Source organism: Epinephelus fuscoguttatus, linkage group LG1 (assembly GCF_011397635.1).
Source record: "Epinephelus fuscoguttatus linkage group LG1, E.fuscoguttatus.final_Chr_v1".
NCBI classification, from domain to species: Eukaryota; Metazoa; Chordata; class Actinopteri; order Perciformes; family Serranidae; genus Epinephelus; species Epinephelus fuscoguttatus.
The window spans coordinates 26,193,637-26,213,526 of NC_064752.1; the positions used below are offsets into that span (position 1 = coordinate 26,193,637).

General features: G+C 38.7%; 1 protein-coding gene across 1 annotated transcript; it reads right to left on the reverse strand.

Moving 5' to 3' along the window:
• Positions 1-1,363: 1,363 nt before the first annotated feature.
• On the reverse strand, positions 1,364-19,581 carry LOC125895712 (uncharacterized). Its single transcript, XM_049587781.1, has 18 exons — positions 19,376-19,581; positions 19,016-19,042; positions 10,260-10,556; positions 9,552-9,860; positions 8,386-8,445; positions 7,973-8,032; positions 7,832-7,882; positions 7,622-7,681; positions 7,474-7,533; positions 7,283-7,357; positions 6,921-6,989; positions 6,313-6,408; positions 4,260-4,278; positions 3,920-3,939; positions 3,777-3,817; positions 3,551-3,617; positions 2,825-2,865; positions 1,364-2,731 (listed from the first exon to the last, which is right to left on the reverse strand). Exons 1-18 carry the CDS (start codon positions 19,407-19,409, stop codon positions 2,639-2,641), a joined length of 1,479 nt encoding a protein of 492 aa, XP_049443738.1. The 5' UTR covers positions 19,410-19,581; the 3' UTR covers positions 1,364-2,638.
• Positions 19,582-19,890: the final 309 nt, after the last annotated feature.

Consider the following 19,890-nt stretch of genomic DNA (forward strand, 5'->3'; position numbering starts at 1 on the left):
GCTTGACAGAGATGGTAACATGAGCTTTGCGTTCACAAGGTGCAGGTTAAGTGAACCGCACTGCAGACTTGAAGTTTGGTTCGCTTGAGAGGGGTCTGAGTTCTCTTGGAGTGTTCACATATGCACAAAAAAATGCTGAGTCACAGCTCTGACTCCACTTAGAGAGCTGAAAAGGACCAAGTGTGAAAACCCCCTAAAAGGACTGAGTTCAGTCTGTTTAAAAGGACTATATGTGAAAACACCCTAAGGGGGTTTGAGTTTGGTTCGGAACTGTCTCAAAGGTGCATGCAAATGAGCCAAGATGTCAGGGATCAGTTCAGGGAAAGGACCCAGATGCAGAGCAGTACGCAACAAAAGGCGAGCTTTAACAAAGCTAATGACAACATCCCAAAAGCAGGCAGGTAACTGAAAGTCCAGAAGAAAGAAGAACCAAAACTAAACTGAAAACCAACCAGGACAACACAATGAACTTAGGGTAGGAACACAAGAAACCAGGCAGGACACAGAGCAGGAAACAACTCCATGAACACAAGGATGAACACAGATGCACTGACCAGAAACAAAGGGAAACACACAGGTTTATATACACAGAAAAGTAATCACTAGAGCGAGACACAGCTGGAGCAGAAGGGCATGAGCAAAGGAAAATGAGGACTGGCCTACAACAAGGGTGCAGAGGGGAACACTAGGGTGGAGCAAACAAGCCAAATACAGAACAGGTGTGAAGGAGATCTACCCAGAGAGCTATGCTGTTGTTACTTTGCAATATATGTGGTTTAACTTTCTGACAACTGTCAATCAGCTGTCATCTGTTTGTGGCTTACTCGATGTGACACATCGACACACAGAGGATTGTGGGTCAGAATAGCCAGAAAGGTATGCTGGCTTGTATACTGCAAAATCAGTCCACATGTAGTAAAACATCCTGGTATTTTTGGCATACTGCATTTGACACACTATGTATTGTCACATACTAAATCTTTTTTTGGCATACCATATTGTATGGTAGTGTAGGAATTGGAACAGTCTGGGAAAAGGGAAGGACTAACAAGAATGGTGGAAGACAGGTGTGATAGCAAACAGGCAGGAAAACACACAAAGACAGGAAGTTAAAACCAGATATCACACGAGGAGAGAAACTACAAAATGAAACAGGAGACAGCTTAAACATAAATGAATAACATAAAACAAGGCGTGTTCTGGACAACAACAATAAACCAGTGTCCAATTCCGCAGGTTTCTTTGAGTGCACTGACCCATTTTTTTTTACACATGCTCATCTTCACACAGGTAAAACATTATGTCCATAATTCATCTTCGGTAAGTTTCCACTTAACAGTTTCAGAGTCCATCACAGGTACGTTTCCACTCATCAAATTTCAGTTTCAACATGCTACAAACTCTTCATTACACGGTCAAAAAATTACTTGCTTCCCCCATCACATACCTGCTGCTCACCACCTGCACCTTAACTATATTACCTGCGTTTTCCTGTGCTAGTGCGCCACCCTGTGCACAAACAACAAAACTGCATCTATGTACATGTCTCCATTAGTTAAACCTGAATCAATACAAATAATGTCATTGTGGCTCCAACAGCTGGGTTCAGTTGCATGTTTTATTTATTTAGATCACGATAGATAGATAGATAGATAGATAGATAGATAGATAGATAGATAGATAGATAGATAGATAGATAGATAGATAGATAGATAGATGGACAGATTGCTATCTTACAGCTCATGTATTTAGTGCAGTAACATGTGAAGTGAAATGACCCCAGAGAAAAAGCAAAGAAAAGCCACAGAAATCACATCATAACAAAAGGTTGTCTTATTGTTGAATGACATAGTTCAATGTGTAAATATCAGTTACTTAAAAAGTAAAACATAAAAAGGAATCAGAATAATTTGAAGAATTCAGTCATAAGCAGCTGAGACTTTGATGTAAAATCCTACAGTACAAACAATATTTAAATACAGTGACATGCTCAGCCCTCTGCTGGAAGCTAGTGAAACTGCAGGAATAACACCTGCCAACATACTGGGACCACTCTGACCAGCTGTTTTTGTGCTTCATGGATTTTGTGTTTCAAAGTTTGTAAAAGGGCCTAATGTCACAAACTAACACCAATATTAATGTCCCAGTAAGAGACTGTCCTTAGCCTCATTAATCCAAACAAGATAGACTAGGCCTAAGCGTAAAAGCAGCCTAATGTCTGACAATGTATTTAACTGATCAACTAATTTCTCCTGTGTCTTCTAGTCTGTCTTGTTGTTGTTGTTGTTGTTGTTGTTGTTGTTTTGTTTGTTTTAATGTCATTAAAATGAAACAAAAACATAAGGGGGCCTAGGACACTGCCTTGAGGCACTCTGCAAGTGAAAATGCTAAGAGAGGTAACCTCAAACGCTCAGTACCTCCCTAACCAATAAAGGAGAAATGTTTTATTCACACCAGTTGCTTTTAGCCTAACTAGAAAGATTCCACTGTCGTATGTGTGAAAGACTTCACAGGTCAACACCAGACTACACGTATAACCATCAACTTCTCTACCTATTAGATCTCATAAGATACTCTATAAAAGACAAGTTTAAAATTTTCACATGGTTTAAAAACAGATACAGCAAAGCTTTATGTGTCAGTGTGCCTGCAGAGTGCTGTACACCATGTCCTTCAGGGCTGATGGATGTGGCTCCTCAGATACGGTGGCGTACACATGGTATACGTCTAACTAGAGAAGAATTAAACCAACTGTAAGAGCTCTTCACATCTGTAATATCTATGTAGCAAACATATTCAATACTGTGCTTCATGTTTCACTTACATCCTCATTTTGAGACTCTTGTCCATTACGTTTCTGAGAACCTGAAAGTCAGAGAGAATAACAGATTGTTTTCAGTCAAGGTTGGCATTTTATTACACCGTCTGTGAACTGCCAAAAGTGTAGTCCACATGATCTATGTTTAGAATTTGACAGACATCCCCTTTTTTGGCCCGCTACACAAGTGCTAGTGTTATTACACTAAATCCGTTAAGGTTAGGGTTCTTCTTCTTTTTTTCTTTTTTTTTTTAAGTTATAAAAGCATATAAATCTAACTACAGTATATTAGTCATACTATAGTATACACCTTCTGGTATGGTTTTAAAAAAATGTGAGAACATTATTCGTTGTACATATTATATTATATGCACAGCATAAAACCTGTTATCTACAGTGCCGGACCTATATTATTATTATTACTGTTATTGTTATTATATTTTATATTTCTTGTTGTTATTACTAACAAGTATAAGTGCTCATGAGACAACAACAATTTATCTAACAAACAATAATAATAACAAACAAGCAATTACAGATATGTGCATATTTTCAAATTTTGTCCACTTCATTTCCCTCATGTTATATATTTTGAATGTCAAACATTTTGGCCTCTGGGTGGCGCCCCAGGCAGCTACCTATGTTACCCATAGAAAGCTCCGACACTGGTTATCTATCCTGTACAAGCACTTTATACTACATTCATGTACATATAAAGTGAAAGCAGCTCACCAGCAGGACAGTCAGCAGCAGGCACTGAGGTGATCACACTGTATGCTTCATCATTACCTGCTGGTAACTAAAGATGACAGAGAAGAGGGGAGAGGAAGTGGGAGGAATTCATGAATAACTTCATGGATAACAGATTAATTCACCTTGAGGAGGCTTGTTATTCAAATGTTTGATCATTTTAGGTGGTGGGTGTGTGACATCTGACAGAGAAAGACTTTTTAATTACCCATCCTCCATGGTCAAGATTTTTCATGCGCATTAAGTCATCTGCAACAGAAGGTAAAACACACCATAACACACTAGAAGACGATATAAATGTTGTGTATTTTATATATGAATAATACAGTGATGTTGCCTGGTGCACATTACCGGAGACATTGGCTCGTGTCCTATAGAGAAATGAAGGGGAAAGTTTTAATACATAGTCTGTCCTCATTACACAAGAAACAGGATACATTATAGGATGATAAGCATAATATCCAGAGGGATATAGTTTATGTGGCAACTACTCTAAAGCCAAGGATTTATTGGGAAGATCTGGGTAGGTAAATGAGCTCTCTCCATTGATTTAAAGCCTCATGTCCTGCTGCAATGGTTCTGCTCAGTGGCTGATCTGGGCAGCTACTTGTAGTGAAAAAGACTAAAGTCTGTATATGTGATACAATTTACCTCGCTCAGCTGTTGCTGAAAAGGTGAAAAAAAATCTTACCTCTTTCTAGAACATCTTCCTGAAAAACACAAAATAAAAATGATTTTTAAAAGAACAGAGCGTTGGTTGAGGCAGAGCACTGTGCTGATTGGACATCAGCTGTTGCTGATATGATTCACATTTATAGGCTCGTTCACAGCTGTGTGAGTTGCAACATCCAGTCATATTCTTATATATATTATAAGGCTCTAAAAATGTTACCGAAAGATCTGTGCATTTCCAGCAAATATTGAAATAATAAAGGGATTCAATATGATATGTGCAGTGTCACACAGTGTAAACCGTCACATGTTCCTGGATGCACCGATGCGTACAACCTTACAGTTGTCCCTCAAAATAAAAAAAGATGCTGTGTTCAGTGATTATGATAGTGATGGGTCAGATACAGACTATGACGAGGAGACGGATAGGTTGCCAGCCAGGCTTTTGATTTAATTCACTGACCAATGCAAACAGATCATGACAGGAATTTATCAGTGATTATGACCTCCCCCTCCAAGCCAGTTCTCATTCTGAAGCTGTCTTATACTACCACTTTGTCAATGATTTCAGTGTCAGACACCTGACGCCAAAAGTCACCTTTCACAGCATTATGTAACGTGACCAGACGTAACCTTTGACATTGTTATTATATGCCGCTCGTTGGCCGGATGGCACCTGTTGGGATGGTATGATATGGTGCTGGACAGGGTCAGGTTGAAATGCTGCTGGTAACAAAGTAATATAAGGAGCAGAAAAGTCCATACAGGGTGGGAGGGGGTGTTGGATGGGTCCAAAAAACCCTGGACTTTCACCCAGGAGACGATTGTTCGCTTCCCGAATACCAAACCAAGATGGTTTTTGTATTGTGTATTGGTAACGTCAACAGCAGTTGCAGAAGGATACCTAGCACGTCACATGGGAATGTAAAAGGCCACCGACAAAGTGGTGGTATGTATAAGGGTTTCTGATATGTAAAGTAGTCACTCTAGAATATGATAGAGCGTTCTTGTGGCAATGCTGGGAACCGCCAGTGACAGAGTTTTAAATGTTTTAACAACAAGTATTTTGGGGCGGCAGTAGCTCAGTCCATAGGGACTTGGGTTGGGAACCGGAGGGTCGCCAGTTTGAGTCCCCGTCTGGACCAAAAGATGGAGCGCGGACTGATGGTTGGAGAGGTGCCAGTTCACCTCCTGGGCACTGCCGAAGTGCCCTTGAGCAAGGCACCGAACCCCCCAACTGCTCAGGGCGCCTCACCAAGGGCAGCCCCCTCACTCTGACATCTCTCCACTTAGTGTATGTATAGGTCCTGTTTGTGCATGTGTGTGTCTTTCGGACCTGTGTGTAATTGACAAGCAAGAGTGAAAACATTGAATTTCTCCTCAGGGGATTAATAAAGTAAATAAACTTAACTTAAACTTAACTTAATTTGGTCAATAAGACACAACTAATGATTGATTAGGGGGGGAATACACTCAATCTAGATAAGACCACCTTGCGTCATCCATGGTAGTTCTCTGTTCTCCCACATGCTTGCCGCACAGGAGAGATTTCAGTTCTGCAGCCTCACCGCTAGATGCAGCTAAATCCTACACACTGGACCTTTAATGCTTTACCTGAAGAAACTGTTGTATTGTGTTGTGTATATGTGTTGGCTGTGTTTAATTAAAGAAATGTGTGGCCACATCAAATATTACAAACATAAGTGCAGTTTGGTGTCAGGATAAGAATAAAGCACATGTCTGGTCCATCCATCCAAGTAGTTGGTTGTAGGTTTGCATTTGTTTTTAAAATCTTAATGCAACATTATACATACATTTAAACTGCCTGTCATCCACAGCTGTGTGAGGAGTAACATCCAATCACATTCATGCACACAGCAAACACCATAAGCTGACATGTATTATTATCATTATGGCACACTATGGCTCGTGCCAACACCATTTACTCTCTCCACTCCAACCTCCTCCTTATGTGGTATTTCATATTGTTGATGTGTTAATTGAGGGAGCATTAGCTCTCTCAGGGGGGAAATATACTCAATCTTTACTGGACACATAAATCAAGTTCTCACCAGTTCTTCTTTTGGCACAGAGAAGTGCCAGTCCCAGAAAGACAACACCTCCGAAACAAGCCGCAGCTACTACCAACTTCCATGTCCATGTTTCTACTGTGGAGGAGGCCACAAGCAAATGTCAGTTTCACTTTGACTGGAAAGCAAAAAGACTGTGTGAACCTACTGAAGGTCTTTATGCCACACCAAATGTAAAAGAATAAAGATCAATGTAATGCTTTATTACTGATACAAATTTAACAAAAGTAAAGTTGTGAACATGATGAATGACGAATTCAGGATCATAATCACAAAACAGGTTGCTTCACTGTGACACTGTGAAGCAATACACACTGCTCAAACCCAGCAGAAGCACATAATATGTGTCCACTGTAAATGAGATGGTAACATTTTTCAAAATTAAAAGTTATAAAATTAAGATTTTTAACATTGAATCGTAAGTATGTGTTCAAATTTTTTGCAAAAACATGTTTGCATAGCTCAACTTAACTTGCTGCAGAATATGTCAAATTGCCTGCTGAAGAAAAAAACTTTACTAAATGAGTTGCATCTCATTTTTAGTATTAATTAATGCAGTATGTGTAAGTTATTACATGCCTATTGCTCACCTGATGTTGAGTTTGGTGGGGTTACAGGGAATGAGTTAGCATTATTGCCAGGCTTTGGAGGTGTCTGACCTAATTTAATCAATTAAAAACAGTCAGAGAAATGCATTTGATCATTTATGATGCACTTAAAAGAATCTCAACATTAATATTTTCCTGATGCCAGATATATAGGAGTTTTGACAGTGGAAATATATTTTTAAAAGAATATTAAAATGACATATATCAGAATTTTCTAAATGTTTCCAAATAAATCCTAGCTGCATCTCTCGTTTCTTCATTTTGTGTCATTTTTCTGCTATCACTAAGGCATAAAATGCCCCAAAGTCAATGTTAATCACTGAGAAACTGAGTATCTGTGTCACCTGAGGTTGGTCTCACTGGTGTCAGGGAAGCAGAGATAAAGCTACCAGTGTAGCTTGGTCTACCAGCAGTCACTCCTGGTGAGTGAAGAAAAATACAATTTAAAGTTAGTCATAATACTCACATGTCACGGGATACACATATGATTTGTGATTTATTAAAGTCACACTTGATATATCTGCAATTTCATTACCCGGGGGTTTTTTGGTAGGAGGTACAGGAGCGGAGGAGTGAAGCTTGCTATCAGTCAGTCCTGGTGAATAACAACTTTTAAACTTTCAAAACAATGTGATTATGTGATTGTGTTCTAGACTTCTATTTAAACGTATAACAAGTTCAACCTGTGGTCACAGTAGATGGTGGCATAGACAGCATCACATCTGGCTGTTTTTCCACAATATCTAAAAAGAAAGAAAATGGATTTGACAGCTTTATGTGTTAACAACCGTGTGGGACAGGGTATTTGTGCAATCACTTAGGCAGGCAGCAACAGAGGAAACACACTTTGTGATTGATGAATGCCACACGTGATTCATCTATAATGTTGTTACCTTCTGCTGGTTTCACAGGAGTTGTGGAAGCACCAGGCCTGTCAATCAAATCTGATGAATAAATACACAACATTTAATTTTTTTTTACAGGTGTGATATGTGATGATGTTCCGCATCATCTGGGTGTATAACATGGCCTACCTTTGGTCGCAGTGAATGGAGCTCTTGTTGAGGCCATGCTTGATTCTCTTTTCACACTATCTACAGTAAAAGAACTGCGCATGTCACTTTTACATGTGTACAAAGAAAATTTAAATTGTGCTATTTCTATTTCTAATAAATACACAACATTTAAATCTTTTACAGAAGTGACATGCACAGAAGCACGTTGCATTTACTTACTTTTTAAAAAAAGGTACTGTATCTCTTGGTGCAACCAAACAACAACAACCAAAGTACCCGGCAGCTTTATCCCTGTCTAGATCAGAATCTCATTATAATGACATCAGGATTTCTTACAAGATAAGATACAGTGTATTTTTTTTTTAATTCAGTGAATGCAGTGTGCTTCTGTAGATATGTGATGGATTATTTAGGTGTATAACATGGCCTACCTGTGGTTGTAGTAAATGGTTGTCTTGTGGAGACCGTGCCTGATTCCTTTTTCACAATATCTACAGTAAAAGAAAAGGAAATTTGTGCATGTCAATTTTATGTGTGTTTAAAAAATTATATATTGTGCTATTTCTTATTTGTGCTATAAATGAAGCACAAAACTTTTTTAAAGAACGTCTCAGGCTGATGTCTGTGGGTGGGTCGGTCCACCAGACTGAAACATTTGGTGGACTGCCATGAAATCTTGTGTGGACACTGATGGCTCCCAGAGGATGCACCCAAATGACTTTCTGATCCCCTGACTTTTGTTCTACATTGCTGGGAAACTTGGCACCAATATGCATGATGCACAGAGGATGAATAGCCCTACTTCATGGATTCAACATCTTCGTATATTAATATTCAAACTACATGGACTGCTCCTTTAATCTCTAGCCACAGGGGCCTCCTGACATCAGGTCGTCTGCACAGAACTACTGAAGCACCTGTTCTACAACTGCTTAGATACTGCTACTGCAGTATGACAACAATATAAACAAATAACTGCATAAAACTTGCATTTTTACATGTGAACTACTAAACGTTAGCATGTTAGCACTGCCAATATAAGCATGCATGTTGATTTAAGCAATGAGCTCAAAGCACCACTGTGCCTACATGCAAAGACGCTACAGGCTTTAAAGTCTTACTTGAAATCCACATTAAAAGCAAGATGTGGGCGTCTCATAAACAATGTTGAAGCACTCTGTATCTGTTCAATCCACACTGACCCCAACCTCCGTTAAGTCATCACTAACCTCAAAACCAGCTGTCCTATCAGCAGCTGTCTTAATTATTTCAAAATCGAATCGTTCTTCTAAAATAGACCAACAGTCTGAAACACATTAATCTGAGCTGAAATTCCCATCAAGAGACCAACTACAAGTCAAATTCCTTGTATTTGGCCAGTTAACCTGAGTCTGATTCTGATGTCACAGTTCAAATATATCAAATTAAATGCAACTGAAGACTGACTCAAAGTGGGGACATACTCTGTGATGTTTATCTGAATTTACACATTCAGTGGAAATTCACTTGATTGCATTAATTAATTTCAAGTGTGATGCGTTGTGTCACATATATTAAAGTGACTTTAGCATTTGTGTTCACATTTTTGCTGACTTACCAGTCAGGCTGTATCTGTCACTACGAGGAGACAAAGAGTTGGGGTCACTTCCCAAAGTGTAATCACAGCTGGCATCACTTTGTTGAACTAAACGTAGACGTCTCAGCAAATCATCAATTGTGACAGTAAACTGGCAGAACCTCTGATTGGTCGAGGTCATTGTCTTCCAGATCCTGCCTGTTACTATTGGGTGAGTTGCTTCTCCAAAGTACAGGTTACATCTTGTATTATTATTCGCAGATCCAGGCAGAGAGCAGGTAAAGAGAATGAATTCACCATCAAAATGTGCACTCATCTGTGGGTTCTGCTCTAGAATAAAGAAAGAAATAAAGAAATATAAATATATATGTACAAAAAAAGTCACACCTGAGTCGTCATGTTTTACAGTTAACATTCAACTTACTGATTCATAATCAATCATTCTGTGTCATCTTATGTTAATGTGAATTGTACCGTCATAAACTTTTTTTGCTCAGAAAATATTGGAATCTAACAACAAAAATGGAAGCAATTTATAATTTAACTATAAAAAAGTTAATTGTAACATTTCATCCCACAGGTGGCATTTAAATGGAAATGCAAGTTGTCAAATCATCATTTTCCCCCTTTTTATAATCCCTTCAAAACACCTGAATTTGACAAGTCACCGTTATCTTGCACTAATACTATAGCATGATATATAAAAGAATTAGAAAAGCAGTCGCTCACTTTGTATGGTGATGGAGGATGCGTCACTGTGTGGAGAAGGTGAATCGACCTGTCCTTGCTTTACAGTGTAGAAACATTTCACTTTAACCTCAGCAGGTGAACTCTGATTTGCCTTTATCAGCAGCTCACTTCCTGTCAGTGTCTTCATACAAGAGAGGATTGTGGGAGATTCCCGCCCAACAATGTAGATATAACACTGAGACACAGAAACAGACGATGGAGCCCGACAGTCCAGTGTGACTGACTCTGTCTCTGTGATCACCGGTGAATTCACTATTAGTGTAGGTGGAAGACGAGCTGAAAGTTTGGAGGTAAACAAATATCAAATACAGAGTTGTAGAGGAAGTAAAGAAAAATATACTGCACAATCAAACCATGTGGATGACTAGTCAGATTAATACACTGATAACAACACAGCTGGACATGACAGATAGTGGATCAGAGACTGACCTTCAACCTGAATCTCACGATAGGAGTCTGTTGGAAATGTGTTAACAAGATACACAGACATAAAAGTAATTCATTAATGCCTTTATTAAAATGTAGAAGACTAAGATCAGGATATACTTTATTTGTCCTGATGAAGAAATTAGCTGCAAACTCTGCCCTGCAGTTTCACAGTTAGATCACAAACAGCACAGAGCAACAAGAACACAAATAACATAAAATCATAAGCTATAAAAAACATGTGCTAACATACAGATACCTGACGGCCGACATCACATACAAATGTCATGTTGTATGTGAAGCAGCATTAATTTGTGATAGATTACAGTAACAATGGCATAATCTGTAGAAGGTTTAACTTACACATGAGGATGACAAACAGCAGGCGTCCAGCCATGATGAAGCTGAGAACTGAGACTGTCCAGACACACTCAATAGACAATAGACACTCTCGTGTCTGACTACGTGGACTTTAACATACTTAGGTGTCATTTTACAGAACTTGCTCACAGGAAAACCACAGCGAGCATCAAGCGTCAATCACACAAAAAAAACTGGCCACAGAAACACATGCACCTCACATCTACTTGCTTTAATATACTTCATAAAAAACACTTCAAATCAAATCAAATCTACAGCAGCGATGGCTGTGTGGTTCAGAAAAGTGTCACTGGTCATCATTTGTTCACAAACTGCTAACACCTGTTCATACACACTTTAAATGCTCTAAGCAAACATGCAGTTATTTGATTCTCTCCTGACCATTAAACACTGAAATTTGCATTTCCCTCCGTATCTCCAGAAGCATGCATTTATTGATATTTTACACTGAATAAGCAGGGACGGACAGTTTCAATTGTAAGCTTGTGAAAAGAAATAGTTCCTCTAACCACAAAAAAACTCTCACGTCCTTCAACCTTTCACTCTAAGGGGTTAAAGGAACATACCAAAGAGCATAAGGCTAAAAAATTCAACAAAATTGAAGCTAAAATATGTACTGTATATCATAGTTTTGGAGAAGGCTAACATGACGGAGCTCCCAGTTTCTATATCATAACTGTTTTTGGGTTTTTTGCCTGAGTGTGAACATTCTTTAGCATTTCTTATAATAAAAGCTGCATGTTTACAGGCAGGTGACCTGAGCTTATTCACCACTTTCAACACATTGTTCAATCTTGTTTTAGCTGAAACATATTTCAGACTCTTTAAAGAAAGACAGGACTGAACCCCACCAATCCAAATTATATCAGACCCATCTCAAATCTCTCTGAGAAACACAACATGATGTACGAGCGCTGCACACGTTGTCTCTCTGGTCTGGCGCTGCTGGTTCCTCTGATGTGCTGTGGTTAGCATGTGTTACTCTGGTGGAAAAAGAAAAAACAGACTTGTCTGCATTAAAGTTGTGAAGACACACCACTTGCACACGTTTAATTTCTGCCCTGCCACATTTCAAACACATCAGGAAGTGTAATGCTACATTATGAGTTATAAATCTTATTGTGCAGCCACAGAAGTCATAACTATAAAAAAAAGTAAAATAAATATAATATAATATAATCTTACTATATAATGATGAAAACTCTGTCTGTGTGTCTGTTCCACGTTTTTCTCCTCACTGACTTGGTCAATCCATGTGAAATTTGGCACAGTGGTAGAGGGTCATGGGAGGATGCGAATGAAGCAATATTACATCAATTGGCCAAAGGGGGGCGCTATAGCAACCAATTGAAATTGCAAACTTTGAATGGGCATATCTCATGCCCCGTATGTCGTAGAGACATGAAACTTTGCACAGAGATGCCTCTCCTCATGAGGAACAAATTTGCCTAAGAACCCATAACTTCCGGTTATATAGATTTTCCGCCATTTTGAATTTTTTGAAAAACACTTCAAATCGATATCTTCCTAGGAAGTTTGACCGATCTGCATGAAACTTGGTGAACGTGATCTAGGGACCAATATCTAAAGTTCCCTCTTGGCAAAAGTTGGAAAACTTACTAAAACTGAGCTTCTATAAGGCACTGAATATTGTGGAGGGCGTGGCTCATCACATAAAGGTGTATAACATCTCAAGGGTTTCACCGATCGCCACGCAACTTTGTAGGCGTATGACCACACATAATCTGAGGGGACCCTTCCATTATTGACCCCATCAAACAAAATGGGGGCGCTAGAGAGCTAATTTCTTATCTAGGCCGAACTGCCATATCGATTTTTACTAAACTTGGTAGATATGTAGAACAGGACGCCTCAAGGTGACTGGAGAAATTTAACTCTAATTGGCAACTGGGTGGCGCTATAACAACAGAAAAATGCTTAAAAATGGCTAAAATGTGACCGATCGCTGTGGCTCCCCCTGTGGCTGAATGTTTTGGGGGGGTTTTCAAATTTTTGGTATGACTAAGTCATGGTATGGTATGCTGTACATAATCACGGAAACTGTCAGTGTGTCATTCTGTCTGTCCCACGTTTTTCAAAAACTCTGTCTGAATACACTGCTCTTCTTAATGGGATCAGTTGACTATTTAATCTGCAATTTCCTATGACCTGTATCCCAAACACACACCATGTGAAACTGTACGTGGGAAACTGTGCACTCAATGGGTATGGACTAGTATTTAATTATTAAAGCTCTTTTCCATCATGGATATGAAACATGCTGTAGAAAACTGGTAGGAAGAGAAAAGCAGCTCACCAGTATTGCTGAATTCATAAGAGACGATACTGTAAGTTTCATCGTAACCACTTGGCAGGTACTTTATCAGAGGGACAGAGGGAAGGAAAAATGAGCGTGGCCTTATGCAGCGTGGACAGCGTGATCACTGAATGAATGGATAAAGGAGTTTTTAAATCACCTCTGTACTGTTGAGACTTTTCATATATCCACATGCAACTAAAACAGAAAAAAACACAATCAGTAAAGAAAAATATAAAATGTAAAGTAAATAAATATACACATATGAATAACAGGGTTATATTCTTGTGTTACATACACTTTGATTTGCTGCTGTCGTTGACTCTAGGGCTGAAAGGCAAACATGTTAAAAGCATGTCGTCATTACAGAGGAAAGAAGAATACATACATATGAACAAGGAGTGTATTTTTCAGAACAATGCTGTATATGTATATTGCCCTTAAAGCATTTTAGATTTGTTGCCTTTTCAAAGGATTTCTTGCTCATGTTCTGTATGTTTACAGCCATCAATCATGAGTCTTGGACACCAAATCAATTAAATAATCATGTGCAATAAATGGTGTCTGGCATAAGAGGCTCTGAAAGTGAAACAGCTCTTTCCTCTCTAACATCCAGCCAGCCTCCCTAATCTGCTACTGTTCGCCAGAGGAGGAAAACAGTTGATCTCAGCAGCTGCAGAATTAATGTCTGAAACTATGTAAACTGGGCGGTGATGGTGAAAATGCTGTTATTGTTCACTAAACTTACCAGGAAATGTTTGAGAAAAAAGATTTCTCACCTTAGGCAAAGACAGCTTCCTAGAAAATGAACAAAGAAAATAATCAATCAGTGATCATTTATGCTGGGAAACTATAATAATCCTGTAAAAGTGGTGATACTGGATACAGAAGCCACTCTTTAAAGGTCCAGTGTATAGGATATAGGGGCATCTATTGGCAGAAATGGGATATAATATCCATAACCATGATTACATTAGTTTATAATCACCTGAAAATAGGAAATATGTTTTCCTCTTCCACAGAGTCCACCATATTGTTCTACAGTGGCCCAAAATGGACAAACTAAACACTGGCTATAGATAAGACCACCTTGCGTCATCCATGGTAGTTCTCTGTTCTCCCACATGCTTGCCGCACAGGAGAGATTTCAGTTCTGCAGCCTCACCGCTAGATGCAGCTAAATCCTACACACTGGACCTTTAATGCTTTACCTGAAGAAACTGTTGTATTGTGTTGTGTATATGTGTTGGCTGTGTTTAATTAAAGAAATGTGTGGCCACATCAAATATTACAAACATAAGTGCAGTTTGGTGTCGGGATAAGAATAAAGCACATGTCTGGTCCATCCATCCAAGTAGTTGGTTGTAGGTTTGCATTTGTTTTTAAAATCTTAATGCAACATTATACACACATTTAAACTGCCTGTCATCCACAGCTGTGTGAGGAGTAGCATCCAATCACATTCATGCACGCAGCAAACACCATAAGCTGACATGTATTATTATCATTATGGCACACTATGGCTCGTGCCAACACCATTTACTCTCTCCACTCCAACCTCCTCCTTATGTGATATTTCATGTTGTTGATGTGTTAATTGAGGGAGCATTAGCTCTCTCAGGGGGGGGGAAATATACTCAATCTTTACTGGACACATAAATCAAGTTCTCACCAGTTCTTCTTTTGGCACAGAGAAGTGCCAGTCCCAGAAAGACAACACCTCCGAAACAAGCCGCAGCTACTACCAACTTCCATGTCCACGTGTCTGTTGTGGAGGAGGCCACAAGCAAATGTCATTTTAACCTCTGATACAAAAGCAGAAAGACTGTGTGAACCTACTGAAGGTCTTTATGCCACACCAAATATAAAAAAAATAAAGGTCAATGTGATGCTGTGTTTCTGATACAAATTTAACATGTAAATAAAGTTGTGAACATGATGAATGACGAATTCAGGATCATAATCACAAAACAGGTTGCTTCACTGTGACACTGTGAAGCAATACACACTGCTCAAACCCAGCAGAAGCACATAATATGTGTCCACTGTAACTGAGATTGTAACATTTTCAGTGCTAAGTTATAAGATTAAGAAGAGATTAACAAGGTGAAGAAGAACACTGAATCGCAAGTATGTGTTCAAATTTTTGCAAAATGTTTGCATATCTCAATTTAACTTGCTGCAGAATATGTCAAATTGCCTGGTGGAGAAAAAAACTTTACTAAAATGAGTTGCATCTCATTTTTAGTATAAATTAATGCAGTATGTGTAAGTTATTACATGCTTTTTCTTCTCACCTGATGTTGAGTTTGGTGGGGTTACAGGGAATGAGTTAGCATTAGTGCCAGGCTTTGGAGGTGTCTGACCTGATGTAATCAATTAAAAACAGTCAGAGAAATGCATTTGATCATTTATGATGCACTTAAAAGAATCTCAACTTTAATATTTTCCCGATACCAGATATATAGGAGTTTTGACAGTGGAAATATATTTTTAAAAGAATATTAAAATGACATATATCAGAATTTTCTAAATGTTTCCAAATAAATCCTAGCTGCATCTCTCGCTTCTTCATTTTGTGCCATTTTTCTGCTATCACTTAGGCATAAAATGCCTCAAAGTCAATGTTAATCACTGAGAAACTGAGTATCTGTGTCACCTGAGGTTGGTCTCACTGGTGTCAGGGAAGCAGAGATAAAGCTACCAGTGTAGCTTGGTCTACCAGCAGTCACTCCTGGTGAATGAAGAAAAATACAATTTATAGTTAGTCATAATACTCACATGTCACGGGATACACATATGATTTGTGATTTATTAAGGTCACACTTGATATATCTGCAATTTCGTTACCCGGGGGTTTTTTGGTAGGAGGTACAGGAGCGGAGGAGTGAAGCTTGCTATCAGTCAGTCCTGGTGAATAACAACTTTTAAACTTTCAAAGCAACGTGATTATGTGATTGTGTTCTAGACTTCTATTTAAACGTATAACAAGTTCAACCTGTGGTCACAGTAGATGGTGGCATAGACAGCATCACATCTGGCTGTTTTTCCACAACAACTCCAATAAAAGAAAATGGATTTGGACCCATCAGCTTTATGTGTTAACAACCGTGTGGGACAGGATATTTGTGCAATCACTTAGGCAGGCAGCAACAGAGGAAACACACTTTGTGATTAATGAATGCCACACGTGATTCATCTATAATGTTGTTACCTTCTGCTGGTTTCAGTTGTGAAGCATCGGGCCTGTCACTCAAATCTGGTGAATGAATATGTGATGTATTTTTTTGTTTTTTTAAATAAATGAAATGTGATGATGTTCTGGATTATTTAGGTGTATAACATGGCCTACCTGTGGTTGTAGTAAATGGTTGTCTTGTGGAGACCGTGCCTGATTCCTTTTTCACAATATCTACAGTAAAAGAAAAGGAAATTTGTGCATGTCAATTTTATGTGTTTAAAAAATTATATATTGTGCTATTTCTTATTTGTGCTATAAATGAAGCACAAAACTTTTTTAAAGAACGTCTCAGGCTGATGTCTGTGGGTGGGTCAGTCCACCAGACTGAAACATTTGGTGGACTGCCATGAAATCTTGTGTGGACACTGATGGCTCCCAGAGGATGCATCCAAATGACTTTATGATCCCCTGACTTTTGTTCTACATTTCTGGGAAACTTGGCACCAATATGCATGATGCATAGAGGATGAATAGCCCTACTTCATGGATTCAACATCTTCGTATATTAATATTCATACATGGACTGCTCCTTTAATCTCTAGCCACAGGGGCCTCCTGACATCAGGTCGTCTGCACAGAACTACTGAAGCACCTGTTCTACAACTGCTTAGATACTGCTACTGCAGTATGACAACAATATAAACAAATAACTGCATAAAACTTGCATTTTTACATGTGAACTACTAAACGTGAGCATGTTAGCACTGCCAATATAAGCATGCATGTTGATTTAAGCAGTGAGCTCAAAGCACCACTGTGCCTAAATGCAAAGACGCTACAGGCTTTAAAGTCTTGAAATCCACATTAAAATCAAGATGTGGGTGTCTCATAAACAATATTGAAGCACTCTGTATCTGTTCAATCCACACTGACCCCAACCTCCGTTACGTCAAAACCAGCTGTCCTATCAGCAGCTGTCTTAATTATTTCAAAATCGAATCGTTCTTCTAAAATAGACCAACAGTCTGAAACACATTAATCTGAAGTGAAATTTCCATCAAATTCCTTGTATTTGGCCAGTTAACCTGAGTCTGATTCTGATGTCACGGTTCAGATATTTCAAAGTGGGGTCATACTCTGTGATGTTTATCTGAATGTACACATTCGGTGGAAATTCACTTAATTGCATTAATTAATTTCAAGTGTGATGTGTTGTGTCACGTACATTAAAGTGACTTCAGCATTTGTGTTCACATTTTTGCTGACTTACCAGTCAGGCTGTATCTGTCACTGCGAGGAGACAAAGAGTAGGGTTCACTTCCTGAACTGTAATCACAGCTGGCATCGCGTCTTTGAAGAAAATGTAGACGTCTCGACAAATCATCAAATGGAACAGTAAACTGACAGAACCTCTGATTGTTTGACATCTTTTTATGCCAGACAGTTGCTTCCACAACTGGATGACCCTCTTCTCCAAAGTACAGGTTACATCTTGCATCATTATTAGCAGATCCAGGCAGAGAGCAGGTAAAGAGAATGAATTCACCATCAAAATATGCACTCATCTGTGGTTTCTGACCTAAAAGAAAGAAAGAAAGAAAGAAAGAAAGAAAGAAAGATATATTTAAAACGTCACACCTGAGTCGTCATGTTTTACAGTTAACATTCAACTTACTGATTCATAATCGATCATTCTGTGTCATCTTATGTTAATGTGAATTGTACCGTTATAAACTTTTTTTGCTCAGAAAATATTGGAATCTAACAACAAAAATGGAAGCAATTTATAATTTAACTGTAAAAAAGTTAATTGTAACATTTCATCCCACAGGTGGCATTTAAATGGAAATGCAAGTTGTCGAATCATCATTTTCCCCCTTTTTATAATCCCTTCAAAACACCTGAATTTGACAAGTCACAGTTGTCTTGCACTAACACTATAGCATGATATATAAAAGAATTAGAAAAGCAGTCGCTCACTGTGTATGGTGATGGAGGATGCGTCACTGTGTGGAGAAGGTGAATCGACCTGTCCTTGCTTTACAGTGTAGAAACATTTCACTTGAACCTCAGCAGGTGAACTCTGATGTGTCTTTATCAGCAGCTCACTTCCTGTCAGAGTCTTCATACAAGAGAGGATTGTGGGAGATTCTCGCCAAACAGTGTAGATATAACACTGAGACACAGAAACAGATGATGGAGTCTGACAGTCCAGTGTGACTGTCTCTGTCTCTGTGATCACTGCTGGATTCACTATTAGTGTAGGTGGAAGACGAGCTGAAAGTTTGGAGGTAAACAAATATCAAATACAGAGTTGTAGAGGAAGTAAAGAAAAATATACTGCACAATCAAACCATGTGGATGACTAGTCAGATTAATACACTGATAACAACACAGCTGGACATGACAGATAGTGGATCAGAGACTGACCTTCAACCTGAATCTCACGATAGGAGTCTGTTGGAAATGTGTTAACAAGATACACAGACATAAAAGTAATTCATTAATGCCTTTATTAAAATGTAGAAGACTAAGATCAGGATATACTTTATTTGTCCTGATGAAGAAATTAGCTGCAAACTCTGCCCTGCAGTTTCACAGTAAGATCACAAACAGCACAGAGCAACAAGAACACAAACAACATAAAATCATAAGCTATAAAAAACATGTGCTAACATACAGATACCTGACGGCCGACATCACATACAAATGTCATGTTGTGTGTGAAGCAGCATTAATTTGTGATAGATTACAGTAACAATGGCATAATCTGTAGAAGGTTTAACTTACACATGAGGATGACAAACAGCAGGCGTCCAGCCATGATGAAGCTGAGGACTGAGACTGTCCAGATAGACACATTCGATAGACACTAGACACTCTCATGTCTGACTACGTGGACTTTAACGTACTTAGGTGTCATTTTACAGAACTTGCTCACAGGAGAACCACAGCGAGCATCAAGCGTCAATCACACACAAAAAAACTGGCCACAGAAACACATGCACTTCACATCTACTTGCTTTAATATACTTCATAAAAAAAACATAAACTTTGTGTTATTTTTACATCAAATCTACAGCAGCGATGGCTGTGTGGTTCAGAAAAGTGTCACTGGTCATCATTTGTTCACAAACTGCTCACATCTATTCATACTATGTTCAATCTATGTTTCCCATGTGAACTATCAGTCCGCCCCACTTTTAAGTCAGTACAACATATAAACACTTTAACTCTCTGCCTTTCAACGTGCTACCTCAACTACTAATGTACAGTTTTAGCCCACTAATTATCCCACTATTGGC